Below are 24,949 nucleotides of genomic sequence, written 5' to 3'. Positions count from 1 at the left end.
ATTAGTCCTTTGTCAGTTGATACATTTGCAAATATTTTCTCCCATTCTGAGGGCTGTCTTTTCATCTTCTTTATAGTTTCCTTTGCTGTGCAAAAGCTTTGAAGTTTCATTAGGTCCCATTTGTTTATTTCTGTTTTTATTTCGATTTCTCTAGGAGGTGGGTCAAAAAGGATCTTGCTGTGATTTATGTCATAGAGAGTTCTGCCTATGTTTTCCTCTAAGAGTTTTATAGTATCTAGCCTCACATTTAGGTCTTTAATCCATTTTGAGTTTATTTTTGTGTATGGTGTTAGGGAGTGTTCTGATTTCATTCTTTTACATGTAGCTGTCCAGCATCACTTATTGAAGAGGCTGTCTTTTCTCCATTGTATATTCTTGCCTCCTTTATCAAAAATAAGGTGACCATATGTGTGTGGGTTTATCTCTGGGCTTTCTATCCTGTTCCATTGATCTATATTTCTGTTTTTGTACCACTACCATACTGTCTTGATTACTGTAGCTTTGTAGTATAGTCTGAAGTCCAAGAGCCTGATTCCTCCAGCTCCGTCTTTCTTTCTTAAGATTGTTTTGGCTATTTGGGGTCTTTTGTGTTTCTATACAAATTGTGAATTTTTTTGTTCTAGTTCTCTGAAAAATGCCATTGGTAGTTTGATAGGGATTGCATTGAATCTGTAGGTTGCTTTGGGTAGTATAGTCATTTTCACAATGTTGATTCTTGCAGTCCAAGAACATGGTATAGCTCTCCATCTGTTTGTATCATCTTTAATTTCTTTCATCATTGTCTTATAGTTTTCTACATACAGGTCTTTTGTCTCCTTAGGTAGATTTATTCCTAGGTATTTTATTCTTTTTGTTGCAGTGGTAAATGGGTGTGTTTCCTTAATTTCTCTTTCAGATTTTTCATCATTTGTGTATAGGAATGCAAGAGATCTCTGTGCATTAATTTTGTATCCTGCTACTTTACCAAATTCATTGACTAGTTCTAGTAGTTTTCTGGTAGCCTCTTTAGGATTCTCTATGTATAGTATCATGTCATCTGCAAACAGTGACACCTTTACATCTTCTTTTCTGATTTTGATTCCTTTTATTTCTTTTTCTTCTCTGATTGTTGTGGCTAAAACTTCCAATACTATGTTGAATAATAGTGGTGAGAGTGGCAACCTTGTCTTGTTCCTGATATTAGTGGAAATTGTTGCATTTTTTCACCATTAAGAATGATGTTGGCTGTGGGTTTTTCATATATGGCCTTTATTATGTTGAGGTAAGTTCCCTCTATTCCTACTTTCTGGAAGGTTTTTATCATAAATGGGTGTTGAATTTTTTTGAAAACCTTTCTGCATCTATTGCGATGATCATATGGTTTTTGTTCTTCAGTTTGTTAGTATGGTGTATCACATTGGTTGATTTGCGTATATTGAAGAACCCTTGCATTCCTGAGATAAACCCCACTTGATCATGGTGTATGATCCTTTTAATGTGCTGCTGGGTTCTGTTTGCTAGTGTTTTTTTGAGGATTTGGCATCTATGTTCATCAGTGATATTAGCCTGTATTTTCTTTCTTTGTGACCTCTTTTTCTGGTTTTGGTTTCAGGGTGATGGTGGCCTCATAGAATGAGTTTGGGAGTGTTCCTCCCTCTGCTATATTTTGGAAGAGTTTGAGAAGGATAGGTGTTAGCTCTTCTCTACATGTTTGATAGAATTCGCCTGTGAAGCCCTCTGGTCCTGGGCTTTTGTTTGTTGGAAGATTTTTAATCACAGTCTCAATTTCAGTGCTTGTGATTGGTCTGTTCATATTTTCTCTTTCTTCCTGCTTCAGTCTCAGAAGGTTGTGCTTTTCTAAGAATTTGTCCATTTCTTCCAGGTTGTCCCTTTTATTGGCATATAGTTGCTTGTAGTAATCTCTCATGATCCTTTGTATTTCTGCAGTGTCAGTTGTTACTTCTCCTTTTTCATTTCTAATTGTATTGATTTGAGTCTTCTCCCTATTTTTCTTGATGAGTCTGGCTAATGTTTTATCAATTTTGTTTATCTTCTCAAAGAGCCAGCTTTTAATTTTATTCATCTTTGCTATTGTTTCCTTCATTTCTTTTTCATTTATTTCCAATCTGATCTTTTTTATTTCTTTCCTTCTGCTAACTTTTGGGGTTTTTTTTTCTTCTTTCTCTAATCGCTTTAGGTGTAAGGTTATGTTGTTTATTTGAGATGTTTCTTGTTTCATGAGGTAGGATCGTATTGTTATAAACTTCCCTATTAGAACTGCCTTTGTGCATCCCATAGGTTTTGGGTCATCGTGTTTTCATTGTCATTTGTTTCTAGTTATTTTTTTATTTCTTTGATTTCTTCAGTGATCTCTTGGTTATTAAGTAGTGTATTGTTTAGCCTCCATGTGTTAGCATTTTTTACAGATTTTTTCCTGTAATTGACATCTACTCTCATAGCATTGTGGTTGGAAAAGATACTTGATATGATTTCAATTTTCTTAAATTTACCAAGGCTTGATTTGTGACCCAAGATATGATCTATCCTGGAGAATATTCCATGAGCACTTGAGAAGAAAGTGTATTCTGTTGTTTTGGGATGGAATGTCCTATAAATATCAATTAAGTCCATCTGTTTAATATGTCACTTAAAACTTGTGTTTCCCTATTTATTTTCATTTTGGAATATCTTTCCTTTGGTGAAAGTGGTGTTTTAAAGTCCCCTACTATGATTGTGTTACTGTCAATTTCCCCTTTTATGGCTGTTAGCATTTGCCTTCTGTATTGAGGTGCTATTTCTTCTGACTTTGTTGCCTTTTATTTTTTTTTCTTGCATAATTGCTCTGACTAGGATTCCTGTTACTATGTTATTATGAGAGAGTAGGTATCTTTGACAAGTTATTTATTACTTGTTTGTTAGATATTCATGAAAAAGCTTTCAGTTTTTCACCAGTGAGTATGATGTTATAGCTGTGGGCTTTTCTTATATGGACTTTATTATGTTGAGGTATTTTCTTTCTGAGTGTTTATCATGAAAACATGTTGAATTTTGTCAAATGCATTTTCTACAAATATTGAGATAATCATGTAATTTTTCTTTTTATCCTTCATTCTCTTAATGTGCTCTAACACATTAATTGATTGTCATATGTCAAACCATCCTTTTATCCCAGGGATAAATCCCACTTTGTCATAATGTATGATCCTTTTAATGTGCTGTTGGATTTGATTTGCTAGTATTTTTTGAGAAATTTTACATTCCATATTCATCAGGGATCTTTTCCTGTGGTCTTCTTTTCTTATGGTGTCTTTGTCAGGCTTTGGTATCAAGGTAATGCTGGCCTCATAAAACGAGTTGGATGTGTTCCCTCCTCTTCAATTTTTTGTAAGAATTTAAGAAGCATTGGTGTTAATTCTTCTTTAAATGGTTGGTAGGATTCACCAATGAAACTATCTGGTCCTGGGCTTTCCTTTGTTGGGAGGTTTTTGATTGTTGATTTAATCTCCATACTAGTTATAGGTCTGTTGAGACTTTCTATTTCTTTGTGATTTAGGCTTGGTAGGTTGTTTATTTCTAGGAATTTATCCATTTCTTCTAGACTATCCAGTGAGTTTGTACCTAATTGTTCATAATAGCCCCTTATGATCCTTTTTAGTTTTGTGGCATCAGTTATAATGTCAGTTATAATGTCTCTTCTTTTATTTCTGACTTTGAGTCTTCTCTCTTTTTTTTCTTAATGAGTCTTGCTAAGGGTTTGTCAGTTTTATCTTTTTTTTTTTTTTTTTTTGCGGTACACGGGCCTCTCACTGTTGTGGCCTCTCCCTTTGCGGAGCACAGGCTCCAGATGCGCAGGCTCAGCGTCCATGGCTCACAGGCCCAGCTGCTTGGCAGCATGTGGGATCTTCCCGGACCAGGGCACGAACCCGTGTCCCCTACATCGGCAGGCAAACTCTCAACCACTGCGCCGCCAGGGAAGCCCAGTTTTATCTTTTTAAAAACCCCACTCAGTTTCATTTTTTTCCCATTGTTTTTCTCGTCTCTGTTTTATTTATTTCTGCTCTAATCTTAGTACTTCCTTCCTCCTGCTAACTTTGGGCTAAGTTTACTCTCCTTTTTCTAGCTCCTTGAGCTGTAAAGTTAAATTGTTTATTTGAGATCTTTCTTCTTTTTTAGTATAGGTGTTTATCACTATGAGCCTCCCTCTTAGTACTCCTTGTGCTGCATCCCATACATTTGGGTATGTGGTGTTTTCTTTTCCTTTCACTTGAGGTATTTTCTTTTTTTTTTTACTTTTTATTTACTTATTTATTTTTTATACAGCAGGTCCTTATTAGTTATCCATTTTATACATATTAGTGTATATGTGTTGAGGTATTTCCTAATTTCCTTTTTTATTTCTTCTTTGACTCATGGTAATTCAAGAGTGTGCTGGGCTTCCCTGGTGGCGCAGTGGTTGAGAGTCTGCCTGCCGATGCAGGGGACATGGGTTCGTGCCCCAGTCCGGGAAGATCCCACATGCCGCAGAGCAGCTGGGCCCCTGAGCCATGGCCGCTGAGCCTGCGTGTCCAGAGCCTGTGCTCCACAACGGGAGAGGCCACAACAGTGAGAGGCCCGCGTACAGCAAAAAAAAAAAAAAGAGTGTGTTGTTTAATTTCCACATATTTGTGAATTTTTCCATTTTCCTTCTGCTATTAATTTCTAGTTTAATTCGATTGTGGTTTAGAAAGATACTTGGAATGATTTCAGTCATCTTAAACTTAAGACTTGTTTTGTGACCTAATATGTGATGTATCCTGGAGAAAAATCAATGTGTGCTTGAGAAGAATATGTAATCTGATGCTTTGGGGTGGACTGTTCTGTATATGTCTTTTAGGTTCATTTGGTCTTTAGTGTTGTTCAGGTCCTCTCTCTCCCTGTTGGCTCTGTCTGGCTGTTCTATTCATTACTGAAAGTAGGGTATTAAATTCTCCTATGATTGTTTTGCTCCCTTTAGTTCTGTCAATCTTTGCATTGTATATTAAGGTGCTCTGATGTTGAAATCATATATAATTGTTACCTTGGTTGATTGACCCTTTTATCATTATATAATGTCCTTCTTTGTCCCTTGTGACAGTTTTTGACTTAAAGTCTGTTTTGTCTGAAATAGGTATAGCTGCCTCTGCTCTCTTTTGGTTACCATTTGCATGGAATATCTTTTTCCATCCCTTCACTTTTAACCTATTTATGTCCTTAAATCTAAAGTGAGTTTCTTGTAGACAATGTATAGTTGGGTCTTTTTTTTTTTTCTCGTTCAGCCACTGTATGTCTTTTGATTGGCAAATTGAGTCAATTTATACTTAAAGTAATTAATTAGGGAAGAATTTACTATTGCCATTTTGTTAATTGTTCTTTGTTAGGCTTGCAGATCTTTTTTTCTGTTTTTTTCTCTCTTGCTGTCTTCCTTTGTATTTTGTTGATACAAAAATTTTTTTTGTATTTTTTTGTACTGATATACTTTGATTCCTGTATTTTTTTCTTTTGTATAACTTCTATAGGTACTTTTGTTGGAGGGGGGCTTACATAAAATATCTTATAATTATAACAGTCTATTTTAAGCTGATAAAAACTTAAGTTTAATTGCATACAAAAAGTGTACACATTAACTTCTCTCTCCCCATACTTTATGTTATTGTTGTTACAGTTTACATATATTCATATTGTATATCTTTTAACCTCTTTTTTAGTTATAGTTTTAATATTTTTGTTTTTTAACTTTTATCCTAGATTTAAAAGTGATTTACCCACCACATTGCAGTAATACAGTGTTCTGATTTGTCTATATGTTTATCTTTACCAGTGAATTTCATACTTTCTTATGCTATCATGTTGCTGTCAACAAACATCCTTTTAAGTTGAAGAACTCCTTTCAGCATTTCTTGTGACACAGGTCCAGTGGTGATGAACTCCCTCAGCTTTTGTTTATCTCAGAAGCCTTTATCTCACCTTCATTTTTGAAGGAACATTTTGCTGGGGATAGTATTATTTGTTAGCTTTTTTTTTTCTTTCAGCACTTTAAATATATTATCCCATTTCCTTCCAACCTGCAAGATTTCTGCTGAAAAATTTGCTGATAGTTTTTGGGGTTTCCCATGTGTATGACAAGTCAGTTTTCTCTCGATACTTTCAAAATCCTCTCTTTAACTTTAGGCAATTTGATTGTAATGTGTCTCAGTGTGGATTTCTTTGAGTTCATCTTACATGGTTTCTCTTGGGCTTCTTAGATCTGGATGTCCATGTTCTTCCCCAGATCTAGGAAGTTATTAGCCATTACTTCTTTGAATAAGCTTTCTGGTCCTTTCTCTCTCTCTTCTCCTTATGGGACTCACATAATGCTTATTTGGAGCTTTGTACTATCTGATAATCTCTTAGACTAGCTTCACTCTTTTTCCTTCCTTTTTCTTTTTGCTCCTCTGACAGAATTACTTCCAATGATCTGTCTTTGGGTATGCTAAACCCTTCTTCTGTTTGATCTAGTCTGCTGCTGAATTCCTCTAGTGAATTTTTTGGTTCAATTATTGTGTTCTTCAGCTCCATGATTTCTGTCTGGTAATTTTTTACATTTTCTAACTCTTCATTAAAATTCTCTTCATTGAAATTCTCATTTTGTTCATGCATTGTTCCCCTGACCTCAGTGAGCATCTTTATGAGAGTTATTTTGAATTCTATATCAGGTAAATCATGTAATTCTCTTTCATTATAGTCAGTTTGTGGAGCTGCATCTTGTTCCTTTGTTAGGAACATCTTTGCCTGATTCTTAATTTTCCTTGACTCTCTGTGTTGGTGTCTGTACATTAGACAAGGCAGTCTTCATGGACTGGCCTTATGCAGGAGAAGACGCCCATGATTCAGTCTGACTAGAGATTCAGGGGACCTGTACCAACTCTTTCCCTCCTCAGGGAAAAGTAGGCAGCTGTCATTTTTTTCTGCTCACTCTATACTGAGCAAGAGGAGAGATATTGCTTCTACCAGTCCATACCTCCATCTCAGTTCTCCCCCAGATGGCTAGACTCTGCAGGACCCATCAGAACTCCAAGACTGGCAAGGAATATACCAGTTCCTTGGGAAGTCCCAGAGAAGTTGGACATGCAAACCAATTCCTTCTCCCCACCCAAACCTGGGAGAAGCTGGAAGTGAGGGAGTCTTCCTGATTATATGGTGAAACACTTGGGGCAGGCACTCTGGTGGGAGGTTGTGCTGAATCTCCCTACTGAATTCTGTAAGTCTGTTAATGTTCACCCAGGGTGCAGAAGACTTTCCACCAATTTCTAGATTTCTCATGCAGAGAATTTGTCCATGAATTGTATTTGTGGGAGAAAGGAGGATCCAAGGCTTCCTACTCTGCCACCTTGCTGATGTCACTCTTTAGGTTAGGCGACATTCTGAGTTTACTTCCAGTCTTGTGATTCTAAGATTTCATTCTCTACCATTTAAGTCTTTGCTTGGACTGAGATGTGATCTCCTTGAATGTTGAATTGGAGTACAGTCCTGAGAGGCAAGTGTATATCTCTAATTCTGCTGGTGACACCTGACAGTCTCAGAGCTTCTCAGTATTTTGGCATCTTCACTTCCAAATAATAGAATCTTGGCTCTCTTTTGGCTAATTTAAAATTATAGGAGATTGGTTCAAGATGGGGAAATTGGTTCAAGATGGCAGAGTAGAAGGATGTGCGCTCACTCCCTCTTGCAAAAGCTCCAGAATCACAACTAACTGCTGAACAGTCATCGATAGGAAGACACTGGAACTCATGAAAAAAGATACTCCACATCCAAAGACAAAGGAGAAGCCACGATGAGATGGTAGGAGGGGCGCAATCACATAAAATCAAATCCCATAACCACTGGGTGGGTGACTTACAAACTGGAGAACAATTATACCACAGAAGTCCACCCACTGGAGTGAAGGTTTTGAGCCCCATGTCAGGCTTCCCAACCTGGGGGTCCAGCAATGGGAGGAGGGATTCCCAGAAAATCAGACTTTGACGCCTAGCAGGATTTGATTGTAGGACTTCTACAGGACTGGGGGAAACAGAGACTCCACTCTTAGAGGGCACACACAAAGTAGTGTGCACATCAGGACCCGGGGGAAGGAGCAGTGACCCCACAGGAGACTGAACCAGACCTACCTGCTAGTGTTGGAGGGTCTCTTGCAGAGGTGGGGAGTGGCTGTGGCTCACCATAGGGACAAGGACACTGGCAGCAGTAGTTCTAGGTAGTATTCCTTGGCATGAGCTCTCCTGGAGTCCGCCATTAGCCCCACCAAAGAGCCTGTAGCCTCCAGTGCTGGGTCACCTCAGGCCAAACAACCAACAGAGAGGGAACTCAGCCCCACCCATCAGCAGGCAAGCGGATTAAAGTTTTACTGAGCTCTGCCCACCAGAGCAACACCCAGCTCTACCCACCACCAGTGTCTCCCATCAGGAAGCTCGCACAAGCCTCTTAGATAGCCTCATCCATCAGAGGTCAGACAGCAGAAGCAAGAAGAACTACAGTCCTGCAGCCTGTGCAACGAAAAACACATTCACAGAAAGATAGACAAGATGAAAAGGCAGAGGGCTATGTACCAGACGAAGGAACAAGATAAAACCCCAGAAAAACAATTAAGTGAAGTGGAGATAGGCAACCTTCCAGAAAAAGAATTCAGAATAATGATAGTGAAGATGAGCCAGAACCTCGGAAAAAGAATGGAGGCAAAGATTGAGAAGATGCAAGAAATGTTTAACAATGACCTAGAAGAATTAAAGAACAAACACCTAGAAGAATTAAAGAACAAACAAACAGAGATGAACAATACAATAACTGCAATGGAAAATACACTAGAAGGCATCAATAGCAGAATAACTGAGGCAGGAGAACGGATAAGTGACCTGGAAGACAGAATGGTGGAATTCACTGCTGCAGAACAGAAAAAAGAAAAAAGAATGAAAAGAAATGAAGACAGCCTAAGAGACCTCTGGGACAACATTAAACACACCAACATTCGCATTATAGAGGTCCCAGAAGGAGAAGAGAGAGAGAAGACCCAAGAAAATATTTGAAGAGATTATAGTCAAAAACTTCCCTAACATGGGAAAGGAATTAGCCACCCAAGTCTAGGAAGTGCAGAGAGTCCCAGGCAGGATAAATCCAAGGGAAACACACCAAGACACATAGTAATCAAATTGACAAAAATTAAAGACAAAGAAAAATTATTAAAACCAACAAGGGAAAGATGACAAATAACATACAAGGGAACTCCCATAAGGTTAAAAGCTGATTTCTCAGCAGAAACTCTACAATCCAGGAGGGAGTGGCACAATATATTTAAAGTGATGAAAGGGAAGAACCTACAACCAAGATTACTCTACCCAGCAAGGATCTCATTCAGATTCTACGGAGAAATCAAAAGCTTTACAGACAAGTAAAAGCTAAGAGAATTCAGCACCACCAAACGAGCTCTACAACAAATGCTAAAGAAAATTCTCAAGTGGGAAACAAGAATAGAAAAGGACCTACAAAAACAAACCCAAAACAATTAAGAAAATCGTAATAGGAACATACATACCGATAATTACCTTAAAAGTGAATGGATTAAATGCTCCAACCAAAAGGCACAGGTTCGCTGAATGGATACAAAAATAAGACCCATATATATGCTGTCTACAAGAGACCCATTTCAGACCTAGGGACACATACAGACTGGCAGTGAGGGGATGGAAAAAGAAATTCCATGCAAATGGAAATCAAAAGAAAGCTGGAGTAGCAATACTCATAACAGATAAAATGGACTTTAAAATAAAGAATATTACAAGAGACAAGGGAGGACACTACATAATGATCAAGGGATCAATCCAAGAAGAAGATTTAACATTATAAATATATATGCACCCAACATAGGACCACCTCAATACATAAGGCAACCGCTAACAGCTATAAAAGAGGAAATCGACAGTAACACAATAATAGTGGGGGAATTTAACACCTTACTTACACCAGTGGACAGATCATCCAGACAGAAAATTAATAAGACAACACAAGCTTTAAATAACACAATAGACAAGATAGATTTCATTGATATATATCGGACATTCCATCCAAAAACAGCAGATTACACTTTCTTCTCAAGTGCACATGGAACATTCTCCAGGATGTTCATATCATCATGATCATCAAGATCATATCTTGGGTCACAAATCAAGCTTCAGTAAATTTAAGAAAATTGAAATCACATCAAGCATCTTTTCTGACCACAATGCTATGAGATTAGAAATCAATTACAGGGAAAAAAACGTAAAAAACAGAAACACATGGAGGCTAAACAATACGTTACTAAATAACCAAAAGATCACTGAAAAAATCGAAGAGGAAATCAAAAAATACCTAGGGAACAAGTGACAATGAAAACACGATGATCCAAAGCCTATGGGATGCAGCAAAAGCAGTTCTAAGAGGGAAGTTTATAGCGATAAAATCCGACCTCAAGAAACAAGAAAAATCTCAAACGAACAATCTAACCTTACACCTAAAGGAACTAGAGAAGAACAAATAAAACCCAAAGTTAGTAGAAGGAAAGAAATCATAAAGATCAGAGCAGAAATAAATGAAATAGAAACAAAGAAAACAATAGCAAAGATCAATAAAACTAAAAGCTGGTTCTTTGAGAGGATAAATAAAATTGATAAACCTTTAGCCAGACTCATTAAGTAAAAGAGGGAGAGAGCTCAAATCAATAAAATTAGAAATGAAAAAGGAGAAGCTACAACAGACACCACAGAAATACAAAGCATCATAAGAGACTACTACAAGCAGCACTATGCCAATAAAATGGACAACCTGGAAGAAATGGAAAAATTCTTAGAAAGGTATAACCTTCCAAGACTGAACCATGAAGAAATAGAAAATACGAACAGACCAATCACAAGTAATGAAATTGAAATTGTGATTAAAAATCTTCCAACAAACAAAAGTCCAGGACCACATGGCTTCACAGGTGAATTCTATGAAACATTTAGAGAAGAGTTAACACCCATCTTCCTCAAACTCTTCCAAAAAATTGCAGAGGAAGGAACACTCCCAAACTCATTCTACAAGGCCACCATCACCCTGATACCAAAACCAGACAAAGATACTACAAAAAAAGAAAATTACAGACCAATATCACTGATGAATATAGATGAAAAATCCTCAACAAAATACTAGCAAACAGAATCCAACAACACATTAAAAGGATCATACACCATGATCAAGTGTGATTTATCCCAGGGATGCAAGGATTCTTCAGTGCACACAAATCAATCAATGTGATACACCATATTAACAAATTGAAGAACAAAAACCATATGATCATCTCAATAGATGCAGGAAAAGCTTTTGGCAAAATTCAATACCAATTTATGATAAAAATAACTCTCCAGAAAGTGGGCATAGAGGGAACTTACCTCAACACAATAAAGGCCATGTACGACAAAACCACAGCAAACATCATTCTCAGTGGTGAAAATCAAAGTATTTCCTCTAAGATCAGGAACAAGACAAGGATGTCTACTCTCACCACTGTTATTCAACATAGTTTTGGAAGTCCTAGCCACTGCAATCAGAGAAGAAAAAGAAATAAAAGGAATCTAAATCGGAAAAGAAGAAGTAACACTGTCACTGTTTGCAGATGACATGATACTATACATAAATAATCCTAAAGATGCCACCAGAAAACTAGTAGAGCTAATCAATGAATTTGGTAAAGTTTCAGGATACAAAATTAATGCACAGAAATCGCTTGCATTCCTATACACTAACAATGAAGAATCAGAAAGAGAAATTAAGGAAACAATCCCATTCACCACTGCAACAAAAAGAATAAAATACCTAGGAATAAACCTACCTAAGGAGGTTAAAGACCTGTACTCAGAAAACTATAAGACACTGCTGAAAGAAATCAAAGATGACACAGACAGTTGGAGAGATATACCATGTTCTTGGATTGGAAGAATCAATATTGTGAAAATGACTATACTACCCAAAGCAATCTACAGATCCAATGCAACCTCTATCAAATTACCAATGGCATTTTTTACAGAACTAGAACAAAAAATCTTAAAATTTGTAGGGAGACACAAAAGACCCCAAATATCCAAAGCAATCTTGAGGGGAAAAAAAATGGAGCTGGAGGAATCAGACTCCCTGACTTCAGACTATACTACAAAGCTACAGTAATCAAGATAATAGGGTACTGGCACAAAAACAGAAATATAGATCAATGGAACAGGATAGAAAGCGCAGAGGTAAACCCACGCACCTATAGTCAACTAATCTATGACAAAGGAGGCAGGGATATACAATGGGGAAAAGACAGCCTCTCCAATAAGTGATGCTGGGAAAAGTGGACAGCTAAATGTAAAAGAATGAAATCAGAACACTCCCTAACACCATACACAAAAATAAACTCAAAATGGATTAAAGACCTAAATGTAAGACCGGACATTATAAAACTCATAGAGGAGAACATAGGAAGAACACTCTTTGACATAAATCACACCAAGATCTTTTTTCACCCACCTCCTAGAGTAATAGAAATAAAAACAAAAATAAACAAATGGGACCTAATGAAACTTAAAAACTTTTGCACAGCAAAGGAAACTATAAACAAAACAATAAGACAAGCCTCAGAATGTGAGAAAATATTTGCAAATGAATCAATGGACAAAGGATTAATCTCCAAAATATACAAACAGCTCATGCAGCTCAATATTAAGAAAACAACCCAATCAAAAAATGGGCAGAAGACCTAAATAGACATTTCTCCAAAGATGACACACAGATGGCCAAGAGGCATATGAAAAGCTGCTCAACATCACTAATTATTAGAGAAATGCAAATCACAACTACAGTGAGGTATTACCTCATCCTGGTTAGAATGGGCATCATCAGAAAATCTACAAACAACAACTTCTGGAGAGGGTGTGGAGAAAAGGGAACCCTCTTGCAATGTTGGTCTGAATGTAAATTGATACAGCCACTATGGAGAACAGTATGGAGGTTCCTTAAAAAACTAAAAATAGAACTACCATATGACCCAGCAACCCCACTACTGGGCATATACCCCGAGAAAACCATAGTTCAAAAAGACACATGCACCCCAATATTCATTGCAGCACTATTTACAATAACCAGTTCATGGAAGCAACCTAAATGCCCATCGACAGATGAATGGATAAAGAAGATGTGCTACATATATACAATGGAATATTACTCAGCCATAAAAAGGAGCGAAATTGGGTCATTTGTAGAGATGTGGATGGATCTAGAGACTGTCATACAGAGTGAAGTAAGTCAGAAAGAGAAAAACAAATATTGTATATTAACGCATATATGTGGAATCTAGAAAAATGGCACAGATGAACCGGTCTGCAAGGCAGAAATAGAGACACAGATATAGAGAACAAACGTACAGACACCAAGGGGAGAAGCGTGGGGTGGGGTGGTGGTGGTGGGATGAATTGAGAGATTGAGGTTGACATATATGCACTAATATGTATAAAATAGATAACTAATAAGAACCTGCTGTATAAAAAAATAAAATAAAATTTGAAAAAAACCTTTTATACTTATAAGACTTTAAATAAATAAATAAATAATAAAATTATATTCCTTTGTAAGGTAGACAATTTCTGTAAGCTTCAGATACCTCATCTGCTCAGCAATATTGTGAGGCTTAAATATACAGAAAGTGCTTAACACAGTGCCTAGCACATTGTGTCTTATCATTATCATCATCATCTTTTTCCAGTTTTTAAAATAAACTAATGGAAAGGGCAAAATGACATTCCAAGTAATATGATAATCAAGCCAGAAGGCTAACCATTCAGCTAATGCATGGTGACTTGTAATAATGAGATGTCTTCCGTTGAGTTCATAAAACCCAACAAGTGACTGAGTTTTTAAGAGGCAGAAGTTAGGTACTATCTCATTGAACTTTGATAGTGAAAGTCCAGAAGTAACTCCCTTCTCTTTACTGCATGTTTACCCCTGCACTTTGTTCACACCCCCATTTCAGTACTCATCACATTGTACTATGATACTTCATTATAAAGCCACCCTATCCCCTCTCTGGACCATTTACCCTCACACTCAATTCTAGCACCCACTGTAGGACCAGGCATTTGTAGACATACAATAAATGTATGTTGGATGAATATATGACAGATGAATTGTGAATGAGAAGGAATATAACCTAATGAATGGGATATAATATAACAATGGTTGGAAGTCTGAAGAACTTGAGTTCAAATCCAAGGTCCACCTCCTATAAGCAGTGTGATCTTTTTTTTTTTTTTTTTTTTTTTTTTTTTTTTTTTTTTTTTTTTTTGCGGTACATGGGCCTCTCACTGTTGTGGCCTCTCCCATTGCGGAGCACAGGCTCCGGACGCGCAGGCTCAGCAGCCATGGCTCACGGGCCCAGCCGCTCCGCGGCATGTGGGATCTTCCCAGACCGGGGCACGAACCCGTGTCCCCTGCATCGGCAGGCGGACTCCCAACCACTGCGCCACCAGGGAAGCCCAGCAGTGTGATCTTGATCAAGTGACTTAACTCTTTAAGTTCCATGTCCTTATCTGTAAAATGGTGTTATGTACTTAATTCATAGGGTTCTTATATTATATATAGGTTTTGTACATGTTTTTTGCATATAAAATTGTCTATCAATAAGTATTATTAACAGTACCATTAACTTTCTTAATGAAAATTATGAAAAATAGCACAAATATCATACCATGTACATTATTTTATTACTTCTCTTACTTTTACTATTAGTTTTATTGTTATTTGTTATTATGGTATTGACAGAAATGCTGGCATGATTCACTGATTGCCAGTACAGCATGACCCATTCAAACTACGTGATAGGTTTCACTCAGACCCAACAACCTCACAGATGTGCATTCTTGCTTTGGATGGACCTGGGGTAGGAAAAGGTGAACAAAGTTAATAGTATTGTGTTCAGTTCTGCAGCCTTAAAAAACAAAGCTCTGCTTCCACCAAAGAAGGCTTTAAAATGCTTCCCAGCACATCCAGATCCTCTTAGAGCATCACTTATCCAGTCCAAGTATCCAAAAAGATGAACCATAAGCTTCAGTTTAGCAGTGGTTCTCAGACAAGCATCCATCAGGATAATTTGGAAGACTTGTTTAGACAGATTGTTGTGCTCCATCCCGAGTTTTGGGTTCTGTAGGCCTAGGGTAAAACCCCAATTTTCATTTCTACTAAGTTCTCACATGATACTGATGATGGTGGTTCAGGGACCACACTTTGAGAACCATTGAATTCATAGATATGGTTGAGGTATGAGTAACCTGAGTCCAGAGTGGAAATATTTGCAGAAATCTTTTCACTAAGGTGAATTGCCTGATAACACCCATGAAAATAAGGGCTTTCTGTTTTCAGCCCCAATGTTTTCAACACTGCACTGTCCTTTTTTTACTTTATAAATTTATTGGCAGGGGAAATGATTTGATGAAGATATTTTTAAGCTTCTATGAGCCTGATAAAATCTATAGACATTTTCTCCTGAAAAGCCCATCTGCACATACCCAGAACCATTGCTTATAATTTCAGGAGGTTCTCAGGCACCTACCCCAACAGCCCACCCACCAACCCTTAGGAGTATCAGTAGAAAAACTATCCCCTAAGGCAAAGTCATGGGTTCACTTGGATGTAACAAAAATTCCCTTCTTACACCTAAGCTTTCAGTTCACTCATTTGTAAAATAGGAATAAAAATAATAGTTCTTACCTCAAAGACTGTGAAGATTAACTGATATAATACACTGAAGAGCCTAATTTGAAAACCAGAAACACTAAATATTACCTTTTGCTCTCTCTTTATAGTCCTGCTACAGCAATCCTCATTCTTGAGGCGAGTGGACGCCTCTCCCTACTAGGGGAAAGATCAGGAAGTGTAAGAAAGAAGAGCCAGCCCAAAGAGTAGTATTTCAAGACTTTACTCTGTGCCCACTGCATTCTTTTGCTAAAATCTGGTCACAGGATGCCATATCATGTTTTTTTCTGTGAGTCCCTGAGTAATGGGGTCTGGCAAGCCCAGGCCTGGCTCTATGACCTGAGAGTCTCAATTCATTTGCCTGGAAATACTCCACTTTGCAAATGTCCTATGCCTTGTCATGTCCCCATGTTAACGCCTCCTGGCAGAAAGACAGAAACATAAAGTTCTAATAGGGGTTCATTTACAGGGTAGAAGATACTGAGTTTTGAGAAATAGTGATTAAGGTCAAAGCCTGATTCTCATTGTTTCTACAAAGATAAACTACAGTGATAGGCCAATCCGCAGACATTTATTTAGCACTTACTGTGCACAGTGTGTAGTAGGTGAAACAAAGAGGAATAACACATGCTCCTGTTCTGTGCCAGCTCACATTCCAGCAGGGAAGATGGATACACACAAAAATAAACCAGACACAAAGAGAGCCAGAGCAAGGACAATGATCGCGGATCAGTGTTTCAGGAGTGCCCAAGAGGGAGAAATCAATTGTGATGGGGATCCACGGAAGTCTCTTGGGCAAAGTGGGATTTAAGCTGGACCGTAAAGAGTGGGGCTGCTATCTGTGAATTTGATGGAGAATGACACTCTAGGTTGTGGGAATTGTTTGAAAAAAAACATGGACTTAGAAAAATGTTCGGTAGAAATGTGCATGATTATGATTTAACCAGCATGAGTGTAGTTTGGCTTGGGGGTAGAGGTGTAGAATTTTGAGACTAGAAACGTAGGTTGAAAGCGTATCGTGGGAAACAAACCAAAGGCCAATGAGGAGCTTTAGCTTTACTCTCCGTGCCGTGGGGAAGGGTTGAGGGTCTTTGAGTAGGGAGGCGCCAGAAGCAGATATGTTTTTATAATAAAAAAAAAAACCCTGGTGCCACTGTGAAGAACAGATGATAGAAGCAAGAAGCAAGCAAGACTTGGTGAAAGTAATGGGAACCTGAGCTAAAGCCAGAGAAGTAGCAAGAGCAGCCGGAGGGGGAAGAAGGGGAGGGGCATTTGAGGGACTGCGTTCTTCCGAGGGTGGTTGATGACATGCAGCAAAGAAAGCAGAGGTGAGCTGGCAGGGCTCTCCTTGGTGCATCCGATCCCAGTCTGGGTTGCTGCCTAGAGCAGACCATGGACTCAGAGGAAGAGGCTGAAAAGGGGCCCAGAGGCCGAGTGGTGAGGGATAGCTCTTGGCCATCCCCAAAAGACTTTTCTCCTCCCTAGAGTGCCCAGAGGGGTAGCAATTGACCATCTGCTTTGCCTGCCTGGAATATCAAAATCAGTGATTCCCAGAAATGGGCCCTCAGCCTGGCAATGTCAGAAGTCCTGAAGTTCTTTTTTTTTTTTTTTTAATATCTTTATTGGAGTATAATTGCTTTACAATGGTGTGTTAGTTTCTGCTTTATAACAAAGTGAATCAGTTATACATACACATATGTTCCCATATCTCTTCCCTCTTGCGTCTCCCTCCCTCCCACCCTCCCTATCCCACCCCACTAGGTGGTCACAAAGCACCAACCTTTTCTCCCTGTGCTATGTGGCTGCTTCCCACTAGCTAGCTATTTTACATTTCGTAGTGTACATATGTCCATGCCACTCTCTTTCTCACAGCTTACCCTTCCCCCTCCCCATATCCTCAAGTCCATTCTCTAGTAGGTCTGTGTCTTTATTCCCGTCTTGCCCCTAGTTTCTTCATGACCTTTTTTTTTCTTTTTTTCAGATTCCATATATATGTGTTAGCATACAGTATTTGTTTTTCTCTTTCTGACTTACTTCACTCTGTATGACAGACTCTAGGTCCATCCACCTCACTACAAATAACTCCATTTTGTTTCTTTTATGGCTGAGTAATATTCCATTGTATATATGTGCCACATCTTCTTTATCCATTCATCTGTTGATGGACACTTACATTGCTTCCATGTCCTGGCTATTGTAAATAGAGCTACAATGAACATTTTGGTGCATGACTCTTTTTGAATTATGGTTTTCTCAGGGTATATGCCCAGTAGTGGGATTGCTGGGTCATATGGTATTTCTATTTTTAGTTTTTTAAGGAAACTCCATACTGTTCTCCATAGTGGCTGTATCAATTTACATTCCCACCAACAGTGCAAGAGGGTTCCCTTTTCTCCACACCCTCTCCAGCATTTATTGTTTGTAGATTTTTTGATGATGGCCATTCTGACTGGTGTGAGATGATATCTCATTGTAGTTTTGATTTGCATTTCTCTAATGATTAATGATGCTGAGCATTCTTTCATTTGTTTGTTGGCAATCTGTATATCTTCTTTGGAGAAATGTCTATTTAGGTCTTCTGCCCATTTTTGGATTGGGTTTTTTGTTTTTTTGATATTGAGCTGCATGAGCTGCTTGTATATTTTGGAGATTAATCCTTTGTCAGTTGCTTCATTTGCAAATATCTTCTCCCATTCTGAGGGTTGTCTTTTGGTCTTGTTTGTGGTTTCCTTTGCTGTGCAAAGGCTTTGAAGTTTCATTAGGTCCCATTTGTTTATTTCTGTTTTTATTTTGATTTCTCTAGGAGGTGGGTCAAAAAGGATCTTGCTGTGATTTATGTCATAGAGAGTTCTGCCTATGTTTTCCTCTAAGAGTTTGATACTGTCTGGCCTTACATTTAGGTCTTTAATCCATTTTGAGTTTATTTTTGTGTATGGTGTTACAGAGTGTTCTAATTTCATACTTTTATATGTACCTGTCCAATTTTCCCAGCACCACTTATTGAAGAAGCTGTCTTTTCTCCACTGTATATTCTTGCCTCCTTTATCAAAGATAAGGTGACCATATGTGCGTGGGCTTATTTTAAAACAACTTTTAGGTACTTTCCCAGGTGATTCTGATCTGGGAACCTAAGGTGGGTCTGAGGTGGGGCTGGGCATCCATATGTTGTAAAGCTCCCAGGTGACTCTGATGCACAACTGGATTTGGGAACTACTGTGGGATCTTACTGTTGAGCTGGGAAATGTATAGAAAACATGGGTTCGATGTATGCTTGTGCTAGCAAACACTATGATGGCTTGAAGAGTTTAGGATTTGGTCCCCAACAGCATCTCAAACATAATGACCTTCATTGAGTGTCTTAGCTGCTCCTCCCTCCCCAACTCCAATCCTCAGCAAACACATCAGGAGGTGGGAGAAGCTGTGTGATTGACAGTGTCCCCTGAACTTCCCAAAAGGTCATTGTGCATACAAGTCATCACTTTCACCCTTGTCCTTGGCTGTGTCGCAGGAGCACCATGAGAGGGTCTCGTCACAGGTGTTTTGAGACTTTAGAAAACAGGTTACATAAAAATACTACCCATTTTCTCCAGGCTTGTACAATATTCATAGCACTTTTACTACTATTATTGTTTTTATTTCTCAGAAAAACCATGCAGTACAAAGTTAAGGTGGGTGTTAAAAACATCCCTTCTACACGCTGGGCTCCATGGGATTCAGTGACTCGTGCAAGGTCAGACAACCAGAGCTGGTCCTGAATCTGCCATCCTCCCGAGCTCCAGTTCTGCTTCTGTGCCAGAATGGAGACGGGTAACATAAAGGCATTTTTCTCTCCTTGTAAAAGAGAAAAAAATGGGGGGAGGGGAAATTATTTAAACACACCTCACTCATACTGCAATCACTGCATTGTTTTTCCTGTTGAAACACCCTGTTGGTTTTTAAATCCCTTTAAACCTACCCGACACCTGTATGGCCCAGATCCAAGAATTATTACCGAACCCCTCACTTTTTATATTTAACCACATAGGAGTTCTGTGATGGTATCTGGCTCTTGGTTCAGTTGAAAATTTCAGAGCTTCCAGAATTTTTCTTCTTCCATCAAAGCTATAAGCATGCAATGCTCAGAACTGATTTTTTTTTTTAATTAGGCAGAGAATAGTTCCCACATTTACTTCTCCTGCTGGATAAAAATAGCATCATGGCACTACCCTGTATTGTTCCTCTGTGAAGATCCCTCTGAAATATTGACCAAAAGAGAGGCCAGGGGAAGGATAGGGGAGGTCTCCGTCAGCAACTTACGGTTTGTGAGATGACCTCTCTTCAGGGCAAGAACTGAGGTTGACAGCAAAATGAGAACTTTCCAGCAAATTCATTATAACAAAGCATAATGTGAGCTCACTAGGCACAAAAATAGGCAAAAGGAAAGTGACTTCCACATAAGACCTAATTAAATACTTTGATGTCAGAAGCAGAGCAGGGAGGGGTGGAAAATCAAATCAGACCAAAGGGAAGGACCCAAATTCAAATGGAAAGAAGAAATATTTTTCTCTCTTTTTCTTCCTCCCTTTCTGTGTGCGTGTGTCTCTCTCTCCCTGCCTCTCTTCTGTCTCTGTCTCTCTCCTTTTCTTCCTTTGCCATTGAAGGAAGAATAAGATTCAGGAACAATGGGTTGAAAATTCTTCAGCCAACAGTCCAGTGACTTACTACCGTTTAAAATGCACAGAATGTCACAGGCTGTTTTGCAGCCTTCCCAAGTTGGTTTGTTAATAACAGGAAGCTAGCACTTCTCAGTACAGTGGATCAGCTACACGTGAAAATAAATGCAAAAAACCTGGAGGGGAATAGCAGCAGACCGAGAGTAGCCTTGATTTAATTTAACATTTGGGGGTCCACACACAAATGAGCATTTTAGTAGGCTTCATGGTGGAAGTTGCTGTCATTTGTAAAATATTCTGGCCAATTAGCTAATAGTGTGCTTGGATTTCTCCTGTTTTGATACAGTAATACTAAGTACATTGTGAAGCCCAATTATACAAATCATCCCCATATGCCATACCAGTCTTTCTTTATGAACTGTGTTTATAAATCCTGTGTGAGGAAATGTGTACTTCAGCAATTTAGACCATGTGTAAAAACATAGCCAATGGGATTGTCAAGAAAACAAGTTCCAGCCTAGGAAATCCTAATGTGTTCCGCTGGAATAACAGGAGGGTGCCGGGGAGTGCAACGCTCTGCTTAAATACATATTGCTTTATAGTGTTTAACCGACTTAGGGGCTTACGCTTCCCTTTCTGTTATTTTATTCTTCTTTTCTTTTAGGATCCAACCTTGGAGTTTCTGAGAAAATTTGGGGTTGGTCTTCTCTCGGGCACAATAGCCTCAGTCATTAACATCCCTTTTGATGTTGCCAAAAGTAGGATTCAAGGGCCTCAGCCAGTTCCTGGAGAGATCAAGTACAGAACCTGTTTTAAAACAATGGCCACGGTCTATCAGGAAGAAGGGTAACACATTCTTATTTTAATAAATGTGCAAGACTAAAGCATTGCTAAAACCATGTTGTACTTCCATTTTGATGAGAGCCATTAAGCCCTCCTGAATTGGGTGTGTGTCTGAGAAGCTCTAGGGAATAGATGAGAAACTTTGTGAGATAACACAGTAATGAGATGTTGGCAAAACCTTCTTACGCCATCAAGAAATATGAGCCACGATCATTCAATATACTGTGTGTTTGTCCTAGAATGCCAAGGTGAACTTTTTGCTTGTCAGTTTGCACTGTATGCTATTGCATATAATATGCCCTGTTGCCACGTGGGCAGGAGAGTAATTGTCTTCTGACTATACATCTAATCAAAATGTCACCTAATTATATTCTCCTGAGAGAATTAAACATGAGAGTTCTGTGAAGGTAGTTTTCTTTTAAGAATTTAAAGTATGTGCCTTTTTATACTGTTTTTTGGTTTTTTTTAAGTCTTATTTTTGTCTCTTCATCCCTCCTCAGCAGGTCTTATTCTCAAGTAAGCAAGTAGTATTTTATTATTTTGATCTAAACTGCATCGTGTTTCCTTCTGTGAGGACTGAGTTTATGGTCTTTTAAACTCAATTACAAGAGTCATTTTGTCCATATACACAGCTGTCTTGAAAGTAAGGCTTGTCTGGATAGCAAAAACCATCTCGCTGATGAAAGTCCTATTTGTGATGGGACAAGGTCAGCATAGCTTGGGTATTAAAGAATTAATTCTTTCCTCTCATCCAATTTGCTGCAGAGAATACTTAGCCCGATACTGTCTGTTTTGGGATTTGAAAATTTTTCTCAAATGACTTTTTGGGTAAATGCTGGGTCAGCATCTCAGTAAAGCTGAGGTACAACTCCATTTTGTTTTCAGAATAAGAATGTTGCTCTTTCCCTTCCGGTTCTAGCATTTTAGCTTTGTATAAAGGCCTGCTTCCCAAGATTATGAGGCTTGGACCAGGTAATAATGTTTTCATTACTTATATCCTTCCTTCCTTATTTCTCTAGTATCTCTTTTTTCTTATTTGTGTCTATATGTAACACAACTAAAGTTTGTCACACTGTGAAACATGGAAACCTTAAGGATATAAAAGTTGTCTAGGAGTATTCAAGACACTAAAGGCATCCATTAGAAATGTTCTACCTTTGTTTATAAGGTACTATTTGTGGCCTTACTGGAGGCTGATAGAAGCCAAAGCCCACCTTAAGTCAATAGGAAAGGATGCACAGCCAGTCGGAGTTTGAGTCGCTTCTGGCTGAAAGGGAGGATTTTTCACTGAGTGAGGGACCAGCCCAATAAAACTTTCCCTGGTGCTTCTAGTTCATTCTTGCTCCTGCCTCCGCTTCGCTTCAGAAAGAGAAAAGGAGGACAGCTAGTCTCCATGAACCGCCAGAGCCACTCTCCCCACTGTCGCCTCTGGGGAGCAAGAATGGAGAAGCTGCAGCCTGGCGCTCACCTTCCTAGCTCCTGTCAGCATGATGGTGGAGGCTCCTGGCTCAGGGCCTTACCTCAGGATGCCAGCCCACAAAAAGCCGGCTGTCATTCCCACAGGGAGAGTCAGCTACCTCTGTGTAAATAGATAAGAAGGCAACTGCTGCAGACTCAACCACCTGGGCAAATAGTCTTGGATTATAAGCAACCTTGTGAATAAGTACAGAAGTATGCACTAGGACCACACATATTATTTAACCAGGCTACACTCACCTTCTTAGACATCCTGGAAATCTTCCCCAGAACTGTCTCCTACTCCTACCCTTTCTCCCTTTCCCAATCCTCCCTTTGAACACTGATGTCCCCTTCCCCTGCCACACTCACACACATGCACATTTACCTTTAAATCTCAGCCCAGTGAACGAGCATTTCTGCCAACCTGAGATATAGAACAGCAGTCTGTAAATTGAAGCTAGTGAACAGTTCATACTTTTGTATATTTTGAAAACACTTCCACAGTTCCCAATCCATCTATCCCAGCCTTTCTAGGCATTTAAGCATGGATTTTTGCTTCACATTTGAGATTCAGACCTGCCTTCTATTTGTTATTGGCCCGTGTGTCAACACGAACCCAATGATAAAGAATATTGGTGATTTTGTGCCACTCTCTCTTCAAGAATGTGGTGTTTTTCCTTCACCACACAGTAAAAACCTGCTAGTAGACCTAGTATTAGAGAAAATCATAGGACTGGCCCTAATCCAGCTTCCTCAGGACGGCATGGGCCTGAAAAGGGAGAGCGATCAGGGAGAGTTTAGCTAAAACGGTAATTGACTGAAACCTTAATCCAAAACTCTTAAATAATCTGACCCGAAGTTTTGTTAGAGGCTTGCAAATGTTTGGTTGGCTTTTTAAGTGTTTTTTGCATGAGGTGTCCTGAGTTGCTGTGGCGTTAAATCCAATGAAAAGGGTTCTTGTGAACATACTGTCCAGGCTGAACAAAATTGTGAATAACTGGAAATCTCATTCAAGGACCTGGCCTTCACTCTCATCCCAAACATACAGGTCCTAGCAACCTCAAAGGAAAGAAAGGTGTAGAGAGAAAGGTAAGACTTTTGAGTTAAGGATAAGATTTTTTCGAGAGAGAGAAAGAGGGAGAGCGAGAGACAGTAAAAAAGAAAAGAAGGGTGAACCTGGCATTTTCATTCTTCATTCTAGAGAAGCATCCCATCTTATTTTTTTGCGGTACGCGGGCCTCTCACTGTTGTGGCCTCTCCCGTTGCAGAGCACAGGCTCCGGACGCGCAGGCTCAGCGGCCATGGCTCACGGGCCCAGCCGCTCCGTGGCATGTGGGATCTTCCCGGACCCGGGCACGAACCCGTGTCCCCTGCATCGGCGGGCGGACTCTCAACCACTGCGCCACCTGGGAAGCCCCCATCTTATTTTTATAACAGCCTTAGCAGCTCTATGTGGCTAATGATCAGCACCTCCCATGAAAGAAGAATCTTGAAGTCTGTGGTTTAAACTCCAAATATCACTAGGCTGCAAACTAACCCGATTCTGCGTGTTCTTGTCTTATATGGTGAACAGTTAATAAGAGTAAACAGAGCAATTACATACATATTAACAACCCTCTGTAGTGCATCCCTTTTTGTTTGCCAGAGCCAAGAGGGCTACAGCAGCTGAGAGGGGGCTATTAGAGTATCTTCAGGGGTTAAAAATGAAAATTACAGGCAGATAATTATCTTTAGTATAAGGTTACACAAACATGTGCAGCCTGTAGATTTTTTAAAAAAGCATATGGTAGTGTGTACAAAATAAGATCAAAATCAAGTTCTGTTTCTTTCTGTCAGAAGTCAGTCTTCTGTTCATGCAGCCAAGTGTTCTCTAAGTTGTACTCTGGATATTTGTCCACATTTTTAAAAATTGGGCTTTACCATGTTGTGTTAGTTTCTGCTGTTTGTCCACACTTTGATTTTGTAATATTGTTCACATAGACATGAAAGGATAGAGAATATCTTGGCACAGAATATGTGCTATTTACTGCATCAGACAGAACACAAAATCATCCACATGCAAATGCTTCTCCCGATGTCTAAGTATTCAGCAGCCTCAGTGCTTGTTTTCCATATCATAGTCCTGTTGACATATTACATAGCAAGCTCTTTTGCAGCCAGTTATATAACTCTTCTCTTCCAAGATAAATGATGGTCTTATGACACTCAACCCAGACTACCAAATTTTCAAGTGC

The 24,949-nt window shown here is 39.0% G+C and overlaps 1 protein-coding gene across 1 annotated transcript in view; it reads left to right on the top strand.

The window, feature by feature from the left end:
• SLC25A21 (solute carrier family 25 member 21) overlaps positions 1–24,949 on the top strand; it is a gene marked incomplete at both ends in the record, with an annotated part of 507,744 nt that overhangs the window by 482,134 nt on the left and 661 nt on the right. The window contains 2 exons of the mRNA XM_079701358.1: positions 21,079–21,260; positions 22,177–22,229. Coding sequence (XP_079557484.1) covers positions 21,079–21,260; positions 22,177–22,229 — 235 coding nt within the window. The remainder of the gene's footprint in view (positions 1–21,078; positions 21,261–22,176; positions 22,230–24,949) is intronic.

This window comes from Hyperoodon ampullatus (genome assembly GCF_949752795.1).
Source record: "Hyperoodon ampullatus genome assembly, chromosome: 3".
NCBI lineage: Eukaryota > Metazoa > Chordata > Mammalia > Artiodactyla > Ziphiidae > Hyperoodon > Hyperoodon ampullatus.
The sequence above is the reverse complement of the archived record's forward strand: the minus strand, read 5'-3'. Positions and strand labels throughout refer to the sequence as shown.